Source organism: Cyprinus carpio, chromosome A5 (genome assembly GCF_018340385.1).
Source record: "Cyprinus carpio isolate SPL01 chromosome A5, ASM1834038v1, whole genome shotgun sequence".
In the NCBI taxonomy this organism is placed as follows: domain Eukaryota; kingdom Metazoa; phylum Chordata; class Actinopteri; order Cypriniformes; family Cyprinidae; genus Cyprinus; species Cyprinus carpio.
The window spans coordinates 10258828-10280036 of record NC_056576.1 but is presented as its reverse complement, the minus strand read 5'-3'; the positions used below and the strand labels follow the sequence as shown (position 1 = coordinate 10280036).

Below are 21209 nucleotides of genomic sequence, written 5' to 3'. Positions count from 1 at the left end.
TCTCCATCACTCTAGCTAGGTAAATCCTTAAGAAAAATAAAAAGAACATGTTTCTGCTTTAGTCCCCTGTCGGAAGAGATTTTACAGTCCACCAGCGGCCTACAGTAAGTCCCTGAATCTGCGGATAGCATCGACTTACCAATCAAGACTTCCTCCTTAAGTAGGTAAGGTGTAAGAAAAAAGGAAGAGCGGGTGACATAAGTGCATCATTAGAGTGGTAAAGTGCATGAAAAAGACAATAACCCTCTCTTCTTTAAATCCAACTCCACTCTGCCACATACTGGCATGAGCCTTTTTCTTTACCTTTGTTGTGCACCTGTAGGTCTTAAATTAGTTATTTTCTTTTGTGGGACTGATGGAATAAATTTAAATATACTCTACACCCTTCATGGAAAAAGGAAAGAAGCAGCTAAACTTCAGTAAAATTCTAGTTTGCTGCAGTTGCACAAAAAGCAATCAAACTCTGGTTTATGGTAGAACTTGCACAACTGTGAGAGAGCCCGGTGGTTATTTGTAATGATCTAGCTGTGAAGTGAGACAAAAACAATTATGTGCAGGTTATGTATAGATTTTATTCTCTAGGGGATCAGCTTTTTGCAAGCTTCAGTATGTGAAACAAACCACAACAGAGCAAAGCATGCTTTACTTAAACATAAAGAGGCCATTGCTAACCAACTGTGCAATAAATGTATCTAAAAAAAAATACAAATTTTTTTCTTCAAAAGAAAGACAAAAAAAGAGACATTTATGTCAGCATCTATAGTTTAAGTACTTTCCGAAAACAAATTAAAAATGTGTGGAAGGAATATTTTCTTCACACACTTGACAATCTTTAAATATGCTAGTACAAGACAGAAATATTAGCAATGATTAAAAGACTAGAGAATGTAATTAGTGTAACTTTAATGATTATGTCAGGAAAAGTGATTTATCTGTCATGCATTCAAATGATCACAGAAGGCTTCAAAGCCATTATACAAAAGTTTATTTGAAAAGCTTTCTGAAAGTAATGTTTAAAAATCGATGATGCATCATATAAGTTTATGTTAATAATTAACATTAAATTATGATATTATATGACTACTCCCCAGGACCATGTTCTTAAGTGATGGTGAACTTTTATTTATTGAATGATGTTTGCTATTTCTGGTTGGAGTGGATGCATTTAGAGTGTGGCAGTGGGTTACATGTCACTTTTAACAAGTGTAATTACTGAGAGCGGAAAACACTCGAAAAGCACTCTCATTAAAAAGTTAATTAACTTAAGTTTAAATTGTGTGTCAAGCATGTGTGCAATATGCAAATCTCATGTTGGCAAAAAATTACAACCACAAAAATAACCTTACTCAAAGGCATTGCTACAATGGTGATTATTGTTCCCATTAAAAAGGAAATGGCAATGCAATATTAGCCAGTTTAAAAAACACAAAGGACTGTAGAAAAACTTAATCTGTGAAAATTAAAATAGATGTGATTTAACTATGGCTAGCTTCAATCCTAATCCTACCCACAGTTATTGTAAAAGAACTGAAAAACAAGCAAAAAAATCAACAACAAATATTTTTCCATGAGGGAAAAATGTGCACTAGCTGACTTTCAAATGCATTAGTTAACAGACAAGTAAAAACAACATAGCTTTTGGTCTTGGCACCTATTAAGCAAAAAGAAATGATTGGTTTTACGAGGGCCTTAAGATGACCAAGAGTTCGGCACTGTAAGCGCATCAGGTAGCCATCAGAAACACTTACGGTGCTTTCAGAAAAGTGGCAGCAGCACTTAGAGGCGATTTTACTGGTCAGCTTGATTGCCGACCTGCATGCATTGCCTCCATGGACAGCTGATGAATGGCCACTGTCTTGGAAACCAGATTTTGCACAATCTTCAGATCTACATACATAAAGCACATAAAATCATTGTTAACGCCCCTTCTCCTCAAGGAGGAATTAAAATATTCATATTCACATTAAATATACATAGCACTGTAAGAAGAACCATTTTAGTTTATCAAGATAATGCTCACAGCACCTTTACTTTACAACAGTAGCAATAAGATCATAATGTGGAACAGCAAAGGTATAATAGGTATAATAGTAAATTTTCCATTTCTATAGGCAGTGAGGAGGAAAGGTGAATCTTCCACAGGTTAGCATATGAAAATGTTACTGTCACTGGGAGAAGCATCAAAGAAAGTGGCAAAAAGTGTAAAATTAAGCACTTTGTCAGAAGAAATTATTCAACAAAAGCTTTTGAATCTACCAAAATTATATTTCTGCTGAAATAGTAATTGAAGAGAGATCCGGCTAATGTCCATTTACTTAAACAACTGGCAACATGCAGACTTCTATTTTATAGTCTTCCATCAGCTCAGGACATAGACTATCTGTAATAGGTCTTTGTGAAGTGAATGAGGATTCACTGGAATGGGAACTGATGGCCATTGTTCCTGTTGTGTGGCGTGAGTGGGCTCTCTGTGCCTTTTCAACTCATGAAACCATGTAAACCTTCACTGTGCTCTCTTTCTATGATGATTTTGTCCTTTGAATATCCCTGTGAAATTCCAAATAAAGGAGAGATCAGTTCGCGATTTAAAAGCCATCATCTCCAGTTTATGATTATTTCAATTTGAAACCTGAGCTCGTTTTTCTCCGCTCCCGAAAAACGCAGAAATTGTGTGAGGAATGAATGAGAGCGGCTTTTGCATGAATGACTGATGAAGTAATCAGAGTGGTGACACCTGGGAGAGCATTTAGGGCCAATTTAATGCATGAAAAACTATCTGTGATTACGTGCGTTTATCTAATTCAAAATGTATTTTAAAAAATACTCATTTGACCCAGTACAAAATGGTCTTATTTTACATCTCATAAACTATACTCATTTGTGCAATAAGGAAGCATGTACTCCAACGTCCTAACTTGTTTGAGCATTTGTCATAATATCTGTACATGGTCAGGATTGACATTTATATGCTTTGCAGGCAATCTTCACTGATACTTACTATCAAAGAAAACCTGAAACTTTATTTCATCACTATTCCCTACAGTGCTACACCTCTACAGTACCTCAACCCCATCACCCTACAACCTACTCCAAAGAGGTGAAACCATTCACGGGGATGAGATCTCAAATTTCATTCCCTTTCCCGTTTCAACTGATCTACACGCCAAATGTTGGACATCAGCTGTGAGAGGCAGATAAAAGAGTTTCCTTTGTGTCACCTCTACCTTTATCAGTCATCACCACAGTGGCACCGGATGCTCACTGATAAGATAAAAAACCTGACTGGCCAGCATGAAGCCATGAATATCTCTGACCCCCAACATTCTCCAAAAACACCAAAACATTTTTATTTTTTGGAACATTCATTTAAAACTTTCAGAATAAGAATGTTCTAATCCATATGAATGTGGTAATGTGTATAAATGAACGTGCATGTCAATTTAGGATTTTGTTGTATTCTATTCTTACTTGAATTGGTTTTAGACCAATAGATGTGATGTTATAGTGCCACTGATAGACTGGACAGGACAGCAGCTGCTTTCGGTTTTAGACTCAGCCACGGAGTTCCACTGAATTTTACATTTAAATGTGACCTTCTCCAAATTATTCATTCATAAGGTCACAACTGTACCTGTTTTCCATACTGGAAGAACTCCTAATTTCTGCTTTCCAGCGCCGGTGTCTGCGATGAGAGTGGTTCCTTGCCCTGAAGGGTATTCAACAGAGACATACATTCAAAAAATTAACTATCTCACCCACATTTTATACTATTTTGTGCTGGAACAGCAACATCAAGATTCAAATTTACATTAAATTCCCATTACACCTCTTATCTTATCATGGGAGTGATAGAGAAAAGAAAGGGAGAGTAAGCAGTAGGGTTGTGGGTTGTTGGGGGGGGGCTAGGGGTCGCTGTGGGGGGGGGGGGGGGGGTGAATCACGATGCCGGCTCAACATTGTGATGTCTGTCAGCCATCAGCAATGAATGATGACATCGTCTATTGGCCCAACCCTAGCAAGCAGTGAGCCGCAAGAGTAATTATAATGCCATAACACAATAAAAAAAACATGACATAACACCCTAGGAAGAGTTAGGCCTTTTTGTGTGAATGTCTCTGAAGTGTTATAATTTAATGTGGCACATGTAAAACATGTAAGTGTTAATTGGGTCTGAAATGAAGACAGTTTAGTCACACGTTCAGTTATTGAGAGGAGATTCACATGATATTGTTGAGCGATTTCAATTAAAGTTTAAAATTGAATTTAGCTGCCCAACAAACTATATATTATGAAACAGCAGACCATGTTTAATAGATTGAGCTTAATTAATACACTTTAAACAGCAGCTGTTATAGCTAGTACATTGCAGTAAGAAATAAACATCAACTCTTTCCCGCCAGCATTTTTGAAAAAAGTTGCCAGTCACTGCTATCGATTTTGATGATTTTCATGGCCTACAGTATATTTTTCTGTATGAATATTTGAATATGCAATACACCAACATAAAGATCAAAGCCTATACTTTTAAAAAACAAACAAACAAACAAACAAAAAAAACCTTAAAGCATTCTTTTTTTATCAACAATTGAAGGTTTCATAAAAATATATAATTTTGAGCAAAAAGGGGAGAAAATCTCATTTTTATCAAAAACTACATCTTGATAATATTCAGTACGATTATCAAAGCATAAATCCAGTAAATCGCTTCCATGAACACCTCCAAATGCATCTGTTTACATATGAGATTGCTAGTTTTTCCGACTTGTTCAGGTGTGTTTTTGCTCAGGAGGTTTTGTACTCATTCAGAAGATGTGTAATAGCGCCCCTGAGTGTAACAGTGAAAACACGAAAAGCCATAAAAATTCATCAATGGCGGGAAAGCGTTGTCTTCTAAATGACGAGATAACTCATCAATGACAGGCAAAGAGCTAAGGTATGGTTTTTGAGTATTGTTTTTTTTTTTTTAAATATATATATAGACTATATGTTTTGATGGCATTACTGACCATTTCCAAAAACAAACAAACAAACAAAAAAGAATTAAGCAACACTGATAGAAATAATGTTTCTTGAGCACCAAATCAACTTCTCATTTAACACATCAGAGAGAGAGAGAGAATATATATATATATATATATATATATATATATAATAAATATATATATATATATATATATATCAGATGGATATATATATATATATAAGTTAACATTCTCATGTCCTGACTATTTCCTAAATCATCTTTAGCATCAGTATATCATAAAATATAAAAATAAATCAAGTGAAGACGGAGATGAATTGAACCTTATGTAAACATTTTTAGTGCAAGTGCAATTCAGTTGCAAAGGACAAAGAATTTAGCGTCTTGGATTGTGAAGCAAAAACACTTGAGATGTACTGATTTAACAAACTCACAAAACCTGAACGTTTTGAGGATCAGAAGCCCAGCGAGGCACTTCTTCTCTGGCTGTGTGTGTAGCAGACTAGTGCCGTGAAATTGGTTCATGTTTCTCTCTCTGGCTGCTTGCCTGCATCAGTGAGGAGCTGCTCTCAGACTGCACCGGCCCTCCTTCAGTTTGAGAGACCACACAACAATAGCAGCACTCTCTGAGAGGAGCTGAGGTGCACTACAGTGCGGCTGTCAATACACCGTAATCTAATCTAGAATATGTGACTCTTGTGCAAGAGAGTTCATGCAGGTGTACACTGTGTACTGTAAAATGCATTAAGCTTTTGACACTAAAGGATAAACCACAGAGGAACTTGAATATAACTCAATAAACTTTCAGTGCATGAATACTTTCAACTAAAGTGTGAGCTGATGGGTTTTAAATTATTAAGGCACATTTTGAAATCACCAACCTCTTTTTATACTTTTTGTCCTCCTTTCTTTTACGTCTGGGACTCGAGCCACTGTAAAAATAGGAGAACAACTATTGATTAGGTTTAAATTAAAGGTCCCATAGGAAAAAAAATTCACAGATGAGATCTCTTTGCTGTTTCTGCTAGAAAACAATAAGTTTAAATGAATTCTGTGTGTAATCTATATGGGAAGTATAGATCCCTATATTCTTACAGTATGTGAATAATTATGATAATAATTTTTAGAGAGGCATCTGAGACAAAGTGGATACTTAAACAATACATAACTGAGCTCTCTCCATTTAATCTCCTGAGCTATGAAAGAGGAACTCTGAGCTATAAACTCTCTGGGGAGCCATAAACTACTTAAGAGCACTTTAACAATAATCATCAGGTATTATCTGTACTTTGTGAAAAGCATTGTGCCCTTTATTCTAGGAAAGAGCATAAAAACAAGCAAAACATTAAATAAATATAAAATTTACTTGTGTCGTCCCTTCCTTGAGGCAGACCTGAAGGCAGAGAGGAGAGGACATTAAAGGCAGTCGTGACAAAACAAACACACCACACCAGCATAGTGTACTCAACGCAAACCTCTAAACATGATCTGATGTGAAAATCAATCACTACCTATGTCGCTTCCTTTTCTTTGAACTCTTCTTTTTCTTCTTCTTCCTCACAGGAGATGGACTGCAGGAGGGAGATCTGGAAGATCAAATATGGTCACATGTAGTGAAAACACATACAACATTCAGTTTTTTTATAGTGGCACATACATTTTGGAATATTTTGCCCATATATGAAAATCTTGGAATGTGTTCCAAAGTATTTTATATAACTGAATATATTTTCAACTAATTAAGAATATAATTCAAAAGATATGTGAATTTATATGAACTGATATGAACTAACTATATGTTTTTTTTATTATTACTATTCATCTTGTTTCAAATCGGGATGCACGATATTATTGGAACATTATCAAAATCGGCCGATGGCCCGATATGAAAAATTGTGCTGATATGCCTTGGCATTAAGTAACTCGCTTGTGCTCAGGGTGAGCTAGCGATAAGATCATGTCAGCAGTGTGGGCTCCATCCTTAACCCCCTCCCGGAGTTATGGAAACTGTGGGTGTGGCCACTAAGGGGGAACAGCTCATAGCTTCAGGTCTCTCAACTGAGGTTGTTGAGACCATAATCCAGTCCAGAGAAACTGTAATCCATGAAGTGGAATATTTTCACTTCTTGGTGCGGCAACTATTGGATCAGTGCAGTTGTATCTACTCCAGTTCCTAAAGGAACAGTTTGCTGCAGGGTTAGCCCCCTCCACCCTGAAGGTGTACGTGGCAGGCATATCTGCTTACCACATCCCTCTCGATGGCCAGTCATTGGGGAGAAACCCCTTGGTTACACGTTTCCTTCATGGCGCCTTGAGGGTGAGGCCTGCTTCGCTATCTAGAGTCCCGTCCTGGGATCTGGCCATGGTCTCAGTAGCTCTCTGTAAGCCTAGCTTTGAACCCCTGGAGGAGGTTCCAGAGAGGTTCTTCACAGTTAAGACTGTTTTCTTACTGGCCATCTCTTTCCTTAAGAGATGGTGATCTTCAGGCCATTTCTGTGGTCCCTTCCTTTCTGGAGATTGTGCCTGGTATGGCTAAGTCATTCCCATAACCTAGGCCAGGTTATGTGCCTAATGTGCTTAACTTAGTTCCATGGCCCATTGTGCTGTAGGCTTTTTGTCCTCCTCCTAGGTACCCGGAGCAGGAGAAGCTTAATCTTGTTTGTCCAGTCAGGGCACTGAACATGTATGTCCACAGAGCTGCTCTGTAGAGGAAGTCTGACCAGTTATTCGTTTGCTTTGGTCTGCCCAAGAGAGGTCTCCCGGGGACCAAGCAGACCTTAAGTTGATGGATTGTGGATGCAATATCTTTGGCCTATGAGTTAATGTACAACATCTGCAATGCTGCGGGCCAGTCCATGCCACTTACGTTTGTCAGATTTTACAACCTCGACATGGGAGGCACTCCTGGCTCCTCTGTTCTCTTACTACGCAGGGATTTGTAAGCATGGCGGAGTGGGTATTCTCATTCCCAAAGCCTCCCGACACAGTGTGAGTTCCTGAAGAGGAACGTCCCTAGGTTACAAATCTAACCATGGTTCCCTGAGGGAACGAGACGCTGCCATACTTCCTGCAACCCTGCGAGCACTTCCTTAATTAATTAGAAGCTTTAACCCTTAAAATTCTTGAGCAAATCAACATAGAATGATTTCTGAAGGATCATGTGGGTAAAGACTGGAGTAATGGCTGCTAAAATTTCAGCTTTGCCACCACAGCAATATAAATTACATTTTAAAATGCATTAAAATGGAAACCAGTTATTTCAAATTGTAATAACATTTCAAAATATTACTGTTTTCACTGTATTTTTGATCAAATGAATACCACCTTGGTGACCATAAGAGACTTCTTTCAAAAACATTAAAAAAATGTTACTGACCCTAAACTTCTTAACAGTAGTGTATAACAAGGAGGTAAATAATAAAAAATTGTAGACATGCATTGAAGACATAGTTTGTTTTTCAGATTGGAGAGGCTTTTGAAAAGAAAATGAGATAGATAACCCAAAGGAAGCAAGAAAATCGAGCATCTAAAATTTAAAGAAATGTAAAAGCAAATGTAAAAGTTGTTTTGTGGGCTGACCTGTGTCTCCTCCTCTTCCTCTGTGACTTCTTCTTCTTTTTCTTTGCTTTAAGGACTGGACAAGGGGACAGATCAGCATCAAAAGAGACACTGGAAAAGCAAACACAAGAGAGAACACATTTTTCAGAATCTGTTTCTGTTATTTTCATTTTATAGGTCATATAATGACAATTATTCAAAAGTTAAAGCACGATGAATGACCAGTCATTCACTGTAAGCAAAGGTCAGGGTTGAGTTAATCAAACACAGATTGATTTCTAACAGTACAAATGACAGAAAGTTTCTAGAATGGAAGAAATAGACAGCTGTACATTTAATTATTTATAGAGACAGAGAACTAATATTCTTGGATGTGCTGAATCATGTCCACCATTCTACACTAGCAACACAAGCTTATTAAAAAAATGCCTGTGGAAGCAAAATGACATTACAATGTCCAGTGAGTGGTGCTAAAAGTGCGTTCAGTTTAATCTGAAACTCATGAACTTGAATCTAGCAATTTTTTATTATGTTGGTTGTCTTGTGGCTGTTTGGAAATGTAACAAAAGGTATAAAATAAAAGGTAAGTGTTCTATAATGTTTGAAAATAATGTACTACATAAACTAAATCATACCCTAAACCTAAGTGATACCAATGTTAACTAAAGCAAATGTGAGATAAAAATGCATTGGCTGAAGCAACCATTCCATTTTAGCTTGTTTCTATAAATCTATTAGCTCTTTTAGCATGATTTGTGTTTCACAGGACTCAGACTCGAGTGCAACCCTGTACCAGGTGAGTGACCAAGCATGTTTACTATGTTAGAAAGCCATACATATGAAGCTGGTTATGTGATGCAAACCTCAAAATGTATTCGTTTACAAATCATGCACTATGGTAAAAGTGTTCTATGGTCATAGTATTGTTCAAGGAATTACTTCTTTAATAATCAATAAATAGCGTTTTATTGCCACTAGTGTTCATTTCAGCTGGAAACTACATTGAATTAAATGTATAGGTATATATGTTTTTGGAGTTTAAAAATGTAGGTAGAGGCACATTTTTTCAATGAACCTTGACTTTCAACCAAAACATCTAAATTTTTTATTATATATTATATGTTATATTTGTCTGAGTTATGAATAAAATATAAGAATTAAATAATTATATTTTCTTGTTTTATTTGTATTATCTTGTTATTTTAGTGGATAGAATAAGCAGCCTACTTTGGGCTAAATTAATTTCCATTACATTTAAGCCCCAACCTCAAGAGCTGCGATTTGTCATAATGATTCTTAACTTGTCGTGATAGGCTACATGAGATGACTCTATTTTCATTATTTTCCCGCTTTAGCAAGTTAACTGAATAATGGAAATTCGTTGTATTTTTTAATAAACCTGCAAATAAAAATGTGGTGGACTGAGTCTCTGCTGGCTGAATTGGACAGGCGATTTTCACATGAAGCATATTTTTTTCCCCTTCTCCCAAAACAGCTTATCTTACTCTTTCAGCTATTAAAATGGTTCAGTTTTGTATGCAATGTCAAAGTGATTATATTATAGTGATTATATAAAACAGTTCAAGCATATAACAATGTTTAAACATTAAACATAGATAAATGTGTGCCATATCTAACAGTTTGCACGGAGAGCATAGGCATAGTTTCACTTTTATGCGTGGGGGGGCACCCACTGGCAGACAAACCACAAGCACTTTTTTTTATATGTTCTACATTTCATGTATTTATGTAACACATATTCTACATTAAAAATACATTTAAAATGAACAATAACTGCTGTACAAAGAGTAAAAAAATATTTTTGGTGTGTTTTCTTCGCTCAGGATCATCAACTTCATCCTTGCGACACAGACTCAGAAAACACTATTTATTAGCAAATAATTCAAATATCTCCTTACTATTTTCTCTTGACACATTTGTGGTAATAACTTTTGCTTTTTGCTTTGCGGCAGGCTTAAGCCTATTGCGCTGACGGCACACACCATACATGCTGCTGCTGCTGGTCATCTATGCAATTCGGAAAATTTTTTTTTACTCTTTGTATAGCAGTTATTGATCATTCTAAATGTATTTTACATGTAGAATATGTGTTACATAAATACATGAAATGTAGAACATATAAAAATGTGCTTGTGGTTCATTTGGCAGTGGGTGCCCCCCCATGCATAATGGTGAAACTCCGCCTATGCTTTTAGTAGCAACACTTCTGCAACAACAAAGCAGAAGATCAGAGAATGGACGCCATGTCCTGACTGAGCAGGACATGTGTGCTGTTTCAAAAGCACTGAGGTGTCACCTCAAAATCGTTTTTTTAAAGGCAATAATATCTAGGGGATTGCAAGAAAGGATTTGAAGCTTAAAATAGATCCTACACTGCATCTACTACTGTCTTGATTCCTCAGGAAAGCAATTCAAGTGCAATCATCAACAGGGAGACTATACACAGACAACAGACATTTATATCACACATTTTCAATGTTTACTAAAGCACAGGGCGCTACTGTTATTATTTTGATTGCAGCAATGAAACACCACTCTCGTTCCATCAAGACGACTGAGAAGATTTAATCAAAAGTGGATGTGAAACGCTTTACCCAAACCACCAATATTCCTGATTCAAGTCGAAAGGAAGCGGTGAGATGAACAAGTTAAAGGCATTGCAACCTAATTGCAAACGTTAAATTTCCGAACCCCTGAACGAATGGTGTATGGAATGTGTTTATTTGATATAGTTAAAGGAATTCTGGAATGAGAAAACAGTACTATCACTGCCCCTATCTTATGTAGCCACATCAAGTAATGTCCTTCCATCACTTTTAGTCCTTTGTACTCCGACCCCCCCAACCGCCCCCCAAAAAATCACCAATCTGTACCATTCAAACACAGATAAGGGCCAAGGAATGAAACAGCTGACCTCTATAATATTTTCAAAGGCAGATTTTCTGATACTGACCTTATTTATATTAAAGAGACTCATTTTAGCTCACTATATTAAGGTTAATATGCTTAATGACCAAAAGAGCTTGTCTTATAAGAATTAGCACAGTGGAGGTAGGAGGAAAAAAACATTGAAAGTGTAATGCTATTTGTTTATGGATGTACACTAAATAGCTCTTTACACTGTACACGTACACCTCAAAACATCACAGACTCTCAGAATGACATGCATCTGACAGGCAGCAATGAAAGCGTGGGAGAAGGTATACAGGATATCAATGACAAATACACATGACTGGTGCAGGTTAAAGGCACGGTGGCAGCGGCAATGAGATTTCCTTCTTGCGGCACATTGCTACAGCAGGATAATAATATTTCATAGACACAGGGGAGTGCTGTCCGTGACAGTCGATGAATTACAGACTGTTGTAGCTTTGACTTTACCCAGCCAGTCAGTGATTCAATATGAGCACTGAGAGGAAACCATTTAGATGGATCAAAACACAGACGGAGAGCCAGGCAGACTGTGTGAATGTGCTCACAGGGGAGCGGGCTGCTTACTCGCTCTCTGAGGATGGAAAAGGCTGTTTGGTCTGATATAGGAAGGCAGTTCATCCAGCCACTGCTGCATTAGCAAGCCTAAAATGCATTAGAAGCTGATTAGCAGAAAAGCAAGTGCCATTTCTGCTTAATTAGGAACCTTTGTTTCACATTACACCCTTGACACATAGGCGCACAGTACACACACACACACACACACACACACACACACACACACACACCACAACACACACACACACACACACACACACACACACACACACACACACACACACACGCACACGCAAACACTACAATAGTCCAGGATTTGTTCATTTAATCTTGATCCTGCCCTTTTTCTGGCAAAGTAAATGAGATTTGGTTAGTGCAGCTTTAAATAAAATATTATTATTAATTTTATTTTTTTTTTATATTTTAAATTAGATTTTATTTTTTCATTTTAATTTTAGATAAAGTTTTAGTATTCTGTTGTGTGTTTTTGTCATTTTTAATGTTTATTGTTTTTTTGTAAATATGTCTGTACAGTTTTTATTAATTTTTATTTCAGATTTAGTTTTAGTTATATAGCATATATTTAGTTATATACCTGTTTGTTTGTTTTTTTGTTTTTTTCTTCAGTTAACATTTACATGATTTCAAAATATATATATATATATATATATATATATAATATATATATATATGGCATTTTTTTTAATGGTTTTAGTTTTAAAATGATAATTAACCACAATGGACAGAGCTAATTTTTGTAACAATGTCTGTCTCATTCACATATCAAACAGATTCTATATATAAGTGCATGGGAGACTTCATGAACATAACCGTACATGTTTTCACTACTGGTGTGCAGTTCTGGTCGTCACACTAACCTTTCAATGAATAAAGCCTGCTATACACATCTTGAGCTTAGATGATAATTAAAATTCACAACACAAAAACTTATATAGTTTGATAATTGTCCAAGTTAAGATCTGCTGCACAAAATCATGTTGTTGGAGATGACAGACAAACGCGAGACACTCCACCCACACCTGAAAAAGTTAGTTTGTCACTGTGAGTGTGATTTATTGGCCATATAAGAGAACTAAGTTAAAGATGAATTTGACTGTTTTAGCACCCCCAACCCGCCAATATTGTTGATACAAAATTGTTATCGTACATTCTTTTGGCTATTATAATTCTGATATCTTAGTGGTCAGATAGTCCTGGTTCCAATCAGCTCTGAAATCAACCAGTTAAGCCGAGTTCAGACTGCATTTTCAAAGTAGTCGGGTCACTGTTCTTTTCACACTGCATGACTATCTTGGCCAGCATTCAGTCGCTGCTGTGTTCACACTGCACGATGGATCGGCGACAGAAGGTTTCATGACTTTACAATAGGAAGAATCGGCAACAACTCTGTCTGGCATGCAAACTACATTTCACAACCAAACACACGCGAGATGTGACAAGGAAACAACGCGATATCACACATGCAAGACCGGATATTCTACTAATTTCTACAAATTTTTCTTCCATTTCTTGGGTCCAAATAGACAGAGAAGAAGCCTTTTTCTGAAACGAAGCCATGCTTGCTGATATTGTGGTCTATAACTCCTCCCCGAACTCTCCGCTGCTCTGTATCTTGCTCTCTCATTGGCTGTCGGTCATCGCCAATGTAGTTTTCAGTCAGAACACTTTTCACACAGCACGACAGGTCCAGATATTTAGCATGTCAAATATCTCACGGGCGTTGGCAACTCGACGGCGATTCTCTCAGATCACATCTTTGCTTATTCACACTGCGTGATTGTCACTCACGTGAACAAGCACCGATTTGCCTGTGATTTCGGGGCATTTGTCGGCGATTTCTCAAAACCTGTCGGCGAGCCAAATTCAGGGCTAAAATCGTGCAGTCTGAACTTGGCTTTAGAGATAAAACAGAACGTTTGCTGCAACACTGTCTGATTCACTGACCAATGTGAATTTCACAAAGATATGTCCAGTTATGCCTTTTATTTAGCTTGTGGGTTTGCTCTACAGCTTTTAAAGTCTTTCCGTCAGTTTCAGCTGACCTTGAAGGCACACAGGTAACGAACACACCCCTAATGGCCAACATCACTTCAGCTGTCAGAAGGAACAGTGTGGAGAGAGTCGTCTTGTGAGTTAGACTGAACACTGACACACTCAGGAGAATAGACAAGGTTAGAAAGTTAAAAGGCTGTCAACATTGATAACTGACATTTCACTGAGGGCTTCAGTGCTGTTTACATTGCCAGCACTGCTGTACTTACCTTTCTGCTTTGGAAAAAAAAACTGCACCATGATTCTCAAAATCAAAATACAGAAGCTTAAGCTTGTTGTGAAAGTTATGAAATAAAAAGTGTGCAAGCAAAAGATCACACAGAGAGCTTTTGACTGCTGTCACACTCCAAAGGATGACAAACCTGCATTGCGAAAGCACTGTAAGGACTAATAAAAGACTTTAAACAGAAGGGTCTTCCCAGAAAGTCACTTTATTGAGACTGATATTGACACTATAAAATAAGGCTTTCCACATTTGATATGTTCATGATTTAGGATTCTTCAGTTGTAGTGATGAAGGAAAGCCTTTTATGCATTTCAGAGTTTTAGCTTGATCTGACTTAATCATTCTTTGATCTTGCATTGTTTAGCGGCTGTTGTATGCTTGATTTCAACCAAAAAAAAATGTTTTTGCATCTGCTCTTCTCTGGCAGAAAACCGAACATGAATTCAACTAGAGAATAGCATGTTTAAGATAACACTTGAGTTGGCATATTCCCTGTTTTACGTACTGATGCACTGCTTGTGCCCTGCATTATCACGGATACTTTGAAGGTATCAGTGGAATTACGGCGTTAAGAATCAACGCTGAATCAATTTCTTTCACTAGGTGGAGTCTGAATTTTGGTGGATGAGAAGGAAGAGGACCCCATTAAAGACACCCGGGATAAAAATTCCAGCAATGCCTGAATGTTTACACTGTGGCAAGGAGATAACAGTGTTTGTGCCTGTCTCGCTTTAAAGTTTGGGGTTTCTAATTCATGCTTATAGAGTGAGGATGTGGTTTAGAAGTGGATTCGGTGCTTCATATTTTCATGTGTTTGATCTTCTCTGGGGTCAAAAACAAAAATAAAATTCACATTTGAATAGATTTATCTATACAAAGGTACTTTTGTTAAATTGTACATTATTAACAGCACATGCTTTTTTTCAAGCACTTTAAAGGTGTTGGAAAACAGGTATTTTACCTTCAGAGACTCTACAAAAAAATTTTTTTTTTCAAGAACAGCAAAATAATACTTTATATTGAAGTGTTTCCCCTTCTCAGGAACTCGCATTGCTTCCTCTAGTGGACACTATGGGGACTGCCGACAGCAGGACCAGTGTCTGAAGCACATGTGAAACAACTCCAGTCCCACTGGCCTACATAGCCCATGACGTAGGCAGGCGGCCAGAAGTATAAGAGTGTGGCTGCCGAATATGTCAGCAATTGTTGTTGTATTCAGAAGCCTTTTGTTTGACAGTGCGTGCGAAGGTGTTATGGAGAAAACTAAGGCAAGTAAGCATTTTAGAAAGTGTGTGCCTCCATGTCCAAGGTTTCTGACACCCAACAACACACACAATCTATGCGTTATGTGTCTTGGCAGGGAGCACGTGTATTCGGTGCTTGAGGGCTCTGAATGTGCTCATTGTGAGAAATTCTCAATGAAAAAGCTCAGTTCGTGTTTGTCCCTTTTCTCTCGGGATGAGGGACAAGCTTCTGCGTTTGGGTCCTGCTGCTACTGAGGCACAGGGTAAACTCAGATCTTGAGTTTCGCAGGTTGAGCTTGCAGAAAAATTTGAGAAGGGTATGGACCTTTCAAAAGCTTCGGCTGTGAGCTCAGGAACATTGCGGGATCCAGATACTTCTTCTCTTAGGTCATCTGATTACACAGATAGCACTACATTGGGCTCATCTAGTTAGAGTAAGGATGTGGATGTGGTTGGTGATGGAGATGAAAGTGTGAGCACTGAATTTTCCCACCTAGCTCCAGTCCCGCATATGGGGAAAATGTTGGAGGTAATGCTGAGCGCTACTAAGAGGTTTGATTTAATTTGGTAACGCAAAAAGCAGAACCCTGCCTTTTGGACGAGCGCTTTCTGGGCGGTCATGACCTCCCCATTCCCAAGAGTCAACCCTTTCTTCCCAACCTCCACATGGAGTTAGTGAGATTGTGGGACAGACCATATTTGGGTCGGTTGCATCTTTTTCTGCATGCAGAGTTCGCTAATGTTGAGATTGTGGCTAAGCACAGATATGTGGAGATGCCCCCTGTACTGCAGATGAGCTATCTCTCCCAGAGTGAGTCATCTTCTTTAAAGACTCCTGCTCTGGCATTCAGACTGCTTCAGACCACCTCACGTCTGAATGGCAGGGCATATGTGGTGGCAGGTCAAACTGGTGGAAACTTGCACACTATGGCTGTGTTTCAAACTTACCAATCAGACTTTCTTAGAGATCTAGACTGCTGGTGCCATTGGGCATGTGAGGGCAGCAATGGTGGCTACAGAAGGGCATTTGTGGTTAAATCTTGCGGACATCGGAAGGAAGGAGAAAGCCTTTCTTCTTGATGCTCCGCTTTCACCTCCCAGGCTTTTTGCCACTTCCATTAAGATGGTGGCTGAGAAGTTCAGGGAGGCGAAGGCGCAGTCCACTGCCTTAAAGAAGTTCATTCCCTGCGTCCCGAGTCTTCCTCTAAAACCTCTGAGAGAGCTGTTCTGTCTCAATCTAATATAAAATGGCAGGATCAGAACAGCAGGATGGCCACTCACACCCCTTCTTGCTCTTGAAGTCCAGTAAGTGCTAAGAGGAAGAGAGTGGGTCTCAGGGAGGTGTTGGATGAGAACCATTCCTATTCTAAACCGCGCTCTGATTCTAACACTTCTTGATGCTTCCCCTAAAGTGTTTTTAGATTACTGCTTACATTGGGCTCTGAGGCTGGACTTACAATGTTCTAATGTGTTTTGCTTGCTGGCAAACCATTGACTGAAGGTCTGGTCTCTCCCTTGCTTTGTGGGCTTTTTTCAAATATTCTCAGTGGTCGGGCTGCCCCCTTAATAAGGGTTTTTCAAGTAGGCAGCTGGCAGCCCCCTGAGCCCTTTTCTAGCTGTCTATCCTGTTAGGGTTTTAAGGGTATATATATTAAGGGTATATATATATATATATATTTTTTAGATTAGATTCAACTTTATTGTCATTATGCAGAGTACAAGTACATAGCTAATTAAATGCAGTTAGCATCTAACCAAAAGTGCAAGAATATAGTTTTTAGGTTAGAGTAAATTAGAGTTGGAGGTGGAAGGGAGTGAATGAACAGCGCTCTCTTCCACCCTCAAACCCATCGCTGAAGTGCCCTTGAGCAAGGCACTGAACCCCCAGTTGCTTCCCGGATGCTGGATATATAGCTGCCCACTGCTCCGGGTGTGTGTTCATGGTGTTTTCACTTCTCACTGCTGTGTGTGTGCACTTGGATGGGTTAAATGCAGAGCACCAATTCCCAGTATGGGTTACCATACTTGGCAAATGTCACGACTTTCACTTTTCACTTTCACTTTGAGTGTACAGTAGTATTGGTAAACAATGTATTCTATGCAAAAAATCAGTAGTGCAATAATATTTTATAGAAATAGTTTACTGTGCTTTGTACAGTAACAACATTAAACAGTTTACAGTGTAATAGCTTGAACAATGTACAATCTGTGCAAAATATGAGTAGCGCAAATACATGTACATAAAGTACTGTGACCAGTGCAGTAAGAAAGCAGGTGCAGGTTAGATTGGTGGTGTGGAGTTCAGAATGGTCACAGCCTGGGGGAAGAAGCTCTTTTCTGAGCCTACTAGTGCGAGAGCGTAGGCTCCTGTAATGCCTGCAGGATGGAAGGAGGGTGAAAAGTCCATGGTTAGGGTGAGAGGCATCCTTGATGATGTTCCTTGCCCTGCCCAGGCAGCGCTTGTGATAAATGTTCTCAATAGTAGTTAACTGGGTGCTGGTGATCCGTTGAGCAGTTTTCACCACCTGCTGGAGTGCTTTGCGGTAAGATGCGGAGCAATTGCTGTACCATACTGAGTTGCAGTTTGTGAGTATGCTCTCAATGATACTGCAGTAGAATTCAACAAGGATCCTGGGACTCAGGTGTACTCTTTTAAGGTTCCGTAAGAAGTAAAGGCGCTGCTGTGCCTTTTTGACCAGGGTGGAGGTGTTTAGGGACCAGGTGAGGTCATCAGAGATGCCAAGGAACTTGAAACTCAACACACGCTCTACTACAGCTCCATTGATGTAGATGTGGGTGTGCGCATGAGTCCTAGTCCGTTAGAGCCATAAACAGGAACGCAGTCATGGGTGAATAATGAGTACAGAAGAGGGCTCAGTACGCAGCCCTGTGGAACACCGGTGTTCAGGGTGATGATGGAGGAGGATGAGACGTTATCTAACTTAACAGACTGATGTCTGGTAGTCAGAAAATCTAGAATCCAGTTGCATAGGGGTGTGCTGATTCCAAGCTGGCTGATCTTAGAGATCAGCTTGGAGGGGATTACAGTGTTAAATGCAGAACTGAAATCAATGAACAGCATTCTCACATATGTGAGAATTCTCACATTTTGACTGTCCAGGTGGATGAGGGCAGAATGAAGTGCCGTAGAGATGGCATCCTCTGTTGACCTATTGTGGCGATAGGCAAACTGGTATGGGTCGTGTAGCAGGGAGACAGGATTTTAATTGGGATTACAACCAGCCTCTCAAAGCACTTGGCAATGATGGGGGTGAGTGCGACAGGATGGAAGTCGTTAAGGGCCGAGGCAGTGGAGTGTTTCGGTACTGGTACGATGGTGGAGGTTTTTGAAACTAGTGGGGACAGTTGTCTGGGCCAGGGACAGAATGAAAATGTCAGTGAAGACCTCAGCCAGCTGCTCCGCACAGGCTTTAAGCACACGACCAGGTATTCCGTCAGGGCCAGCTGCCTTCCATGCATTCACTTTACACAGAGTGGAGTAAACATCTGAGGTGGAGAGTGTGAGAGGCAGTTCATTGGATTGATGCTCAGATTTGAGGGAGACCTCCTTATTATTTTGATCAAAACAAGCATAAAAGTGATTGAGCTCGTCAGGGAGGAAGGCAGAGCTGGAGGGAGGTGCAGTGCTGGGTGGTTTGTAATCTGTGATAGTTTGTATGCCTTGCCACATATGCCGGGGGTCTGAAGAATTGAAGTGTTCTTCAATCCTCTGTTTGTGTGTTAGTTTAGCCTGGCAGATACCCTTCCTCAGGTTGTCTCTGGCTGAGTTGTAATCCTCCCAGTCTCCAGCCTTGAAGGCTGCATCTCTTGCTTTGAGCAGGAGGCAAACCTCTCTGTTCATCCAGGGCTTCTTTTTGAGGAAATAAATTTTTATTTTTTTTGGTCACTCTGCCAACACACCTGTTGATGTGCTCCAAGACAGAGTTGGTGTAAGTGTCAATGTTGATCTTTGTGAGAGTTTGTGGTGGCTGGTGTAAGTGTCAATGTTGATCTTTGTGAGAGTTTCCAAATTTTAACAGTTCTTATTGTAGATTTCACACATTTGATGAACGGGGTATACTTGGGGAGCAGGAACAAAGATAGGTGGTCAGACTGACCTAGGTGGTGGAGGGACGTGACTTTGTAGGCATCAGTCACATTGGTATATACATGGTCCAGTGTTTGGTGAAATTTAGGGAGAACAGATCTTAGTGACTTTGTAGGCATCACCCCAGCAACAATAAAGGCCCCATCTGGGTGCATGTCCGGTGGTACATAAACTGCAGCAGCAACAATGCAAGTAAACTCACGTGGTAGGTAGAATGGCCTGCACTTGATAATCAGGAACTCCAGATCAGCAGAACAGAAGGTATCAACAATGACAGAGTCTGTACACCGTGATTTGTTTACATAAATGCATACTCCACCACCCTTGTTTTTACCAGAGGCTGCTGCTACTCTGTCAGCACCACGCTGTTTGGGACATCATTACAGAGCCATGTTTCAGTGAAGAACATAACACTGCAGTCTATAAGCCATTTCTGTGTGAGGGTCCAGATCTTTAGGTCGTCCATCTTGCTCATCAGAGACCATACATTGGCAAGGAAGATGCTGGGCAGAGCTGGTCAGTGTGGGTTTAGCCTTAGTTTAGCACGCCACCCTCCATGCTTTCCCCATCTTTGTTTACGATCTCGACGCCAACGCCGAACACTTCCGGTCGATGCGAGTGATCTGCTTGTCCACGGTGATCTCTGTAACTCCGGCGGGAGTTCGCTGAAGTCGAAAGGATGATCTAAAACTATGTTGGAACGCCGTTTGTTGATGTCCAAAAGTGACTGTTTACTGTAGCTATAGTTCGCATTACTTAATCGGGAGAACACAAAGGAAATAACCAGGTAAATTAACACTATTTTTCGAAATCTGGTAAGACGCTGTGCCTCGCGATGCGTTCACGCCACCATCTTGTCTTTTATGTAATTTATCAAATATTTTACTTTTACTGGGAGCAGAGTGATTATTAACTTTACTGACAAGATGCGCATGAAATTGCATTCGAATTTATGCCCAGCCCTATGCATGACTGAGTGGGCATTTCGTTCCCCATTGTGTCTGCAAGAGGATGCAGTTTGAGTTCATTAGAAGGGGAACGTCTCGGGTAACGCATATAATCATGGTTCTCTGAGAGGAAACAAGATGCTAAGTGCTCTCACCATGCCTAGGGTTTGCCTGTTTTCACATCTACTTCAGACACCCAAGTTGGTGATGTGTTCGGCAGGCACCCTCTTATACTTCCCGTATACACCCGTCCTGCTGGCAACAGTCCCCATAGTGTCCGCTAGAGGACACAGCATCTCATTCCCTCTCAGGGAACCATCGTTACATGCGTAACCTGAGACGTTACTCCTAAACACCAAAACATTCTTGATGAAAATGTGTGTATGACTCAGCTTTAGAAGATACAGACCTCTGAACTTGCCGGTGACTGTGGCGTTTACGTCCTCTGCGTTTTATGTGTCCATTTTTCTGATGGGTTTTTGGAACTGCATCTTTCGTTTTCACTTTTTCCTCATCGTCTTTGGGTGCTAGACTAACTGCTGTCTCCAGTCTGGAAGAACAA

General features: G+C 39.5%; 1 protein-coding gene across 2 annotated transcripts in view; it reads right to left on the bottom strand.

Annotated features, from left to right (window-relative positions):
* Positions 1-21209, bottom strand: part of LOC109057950 (serine/arginine repetitive matrix protein 4-like) — a 90256-nt gene that overhangs the window by 9557 nt on the left and 59490 nt on the right. For both annotated transcript variants that reach the window (XM_042753472.1, XM_042753478.1), the window contains exons 2-8: positions 21057-21197; positions 8561-8650; positions 6493-6567; positions 6348-6374; positions 5863-5913; positions 3632-3706; positions 1749-1887 (exon numbers count right to left, since the gene is read on the bottom strand). In XM_042753472.1, the coding sequence (XP_042609406.1) occupies positions 1749-1887; positions 3632-3706; positions 5863-5913; positions 6348-6374; positions 6493-6567; positions 8561-8650; positions 21057-21197 (598 nt within the window). The remainder of the gene's footprint in view (positions 1-1748; positions 1888-3631; positions 3707-5862; positions 5914-6347; positions 6375-6492; positions 6568-8560; positions 8651-21056; positions 21198-21209) is intronic.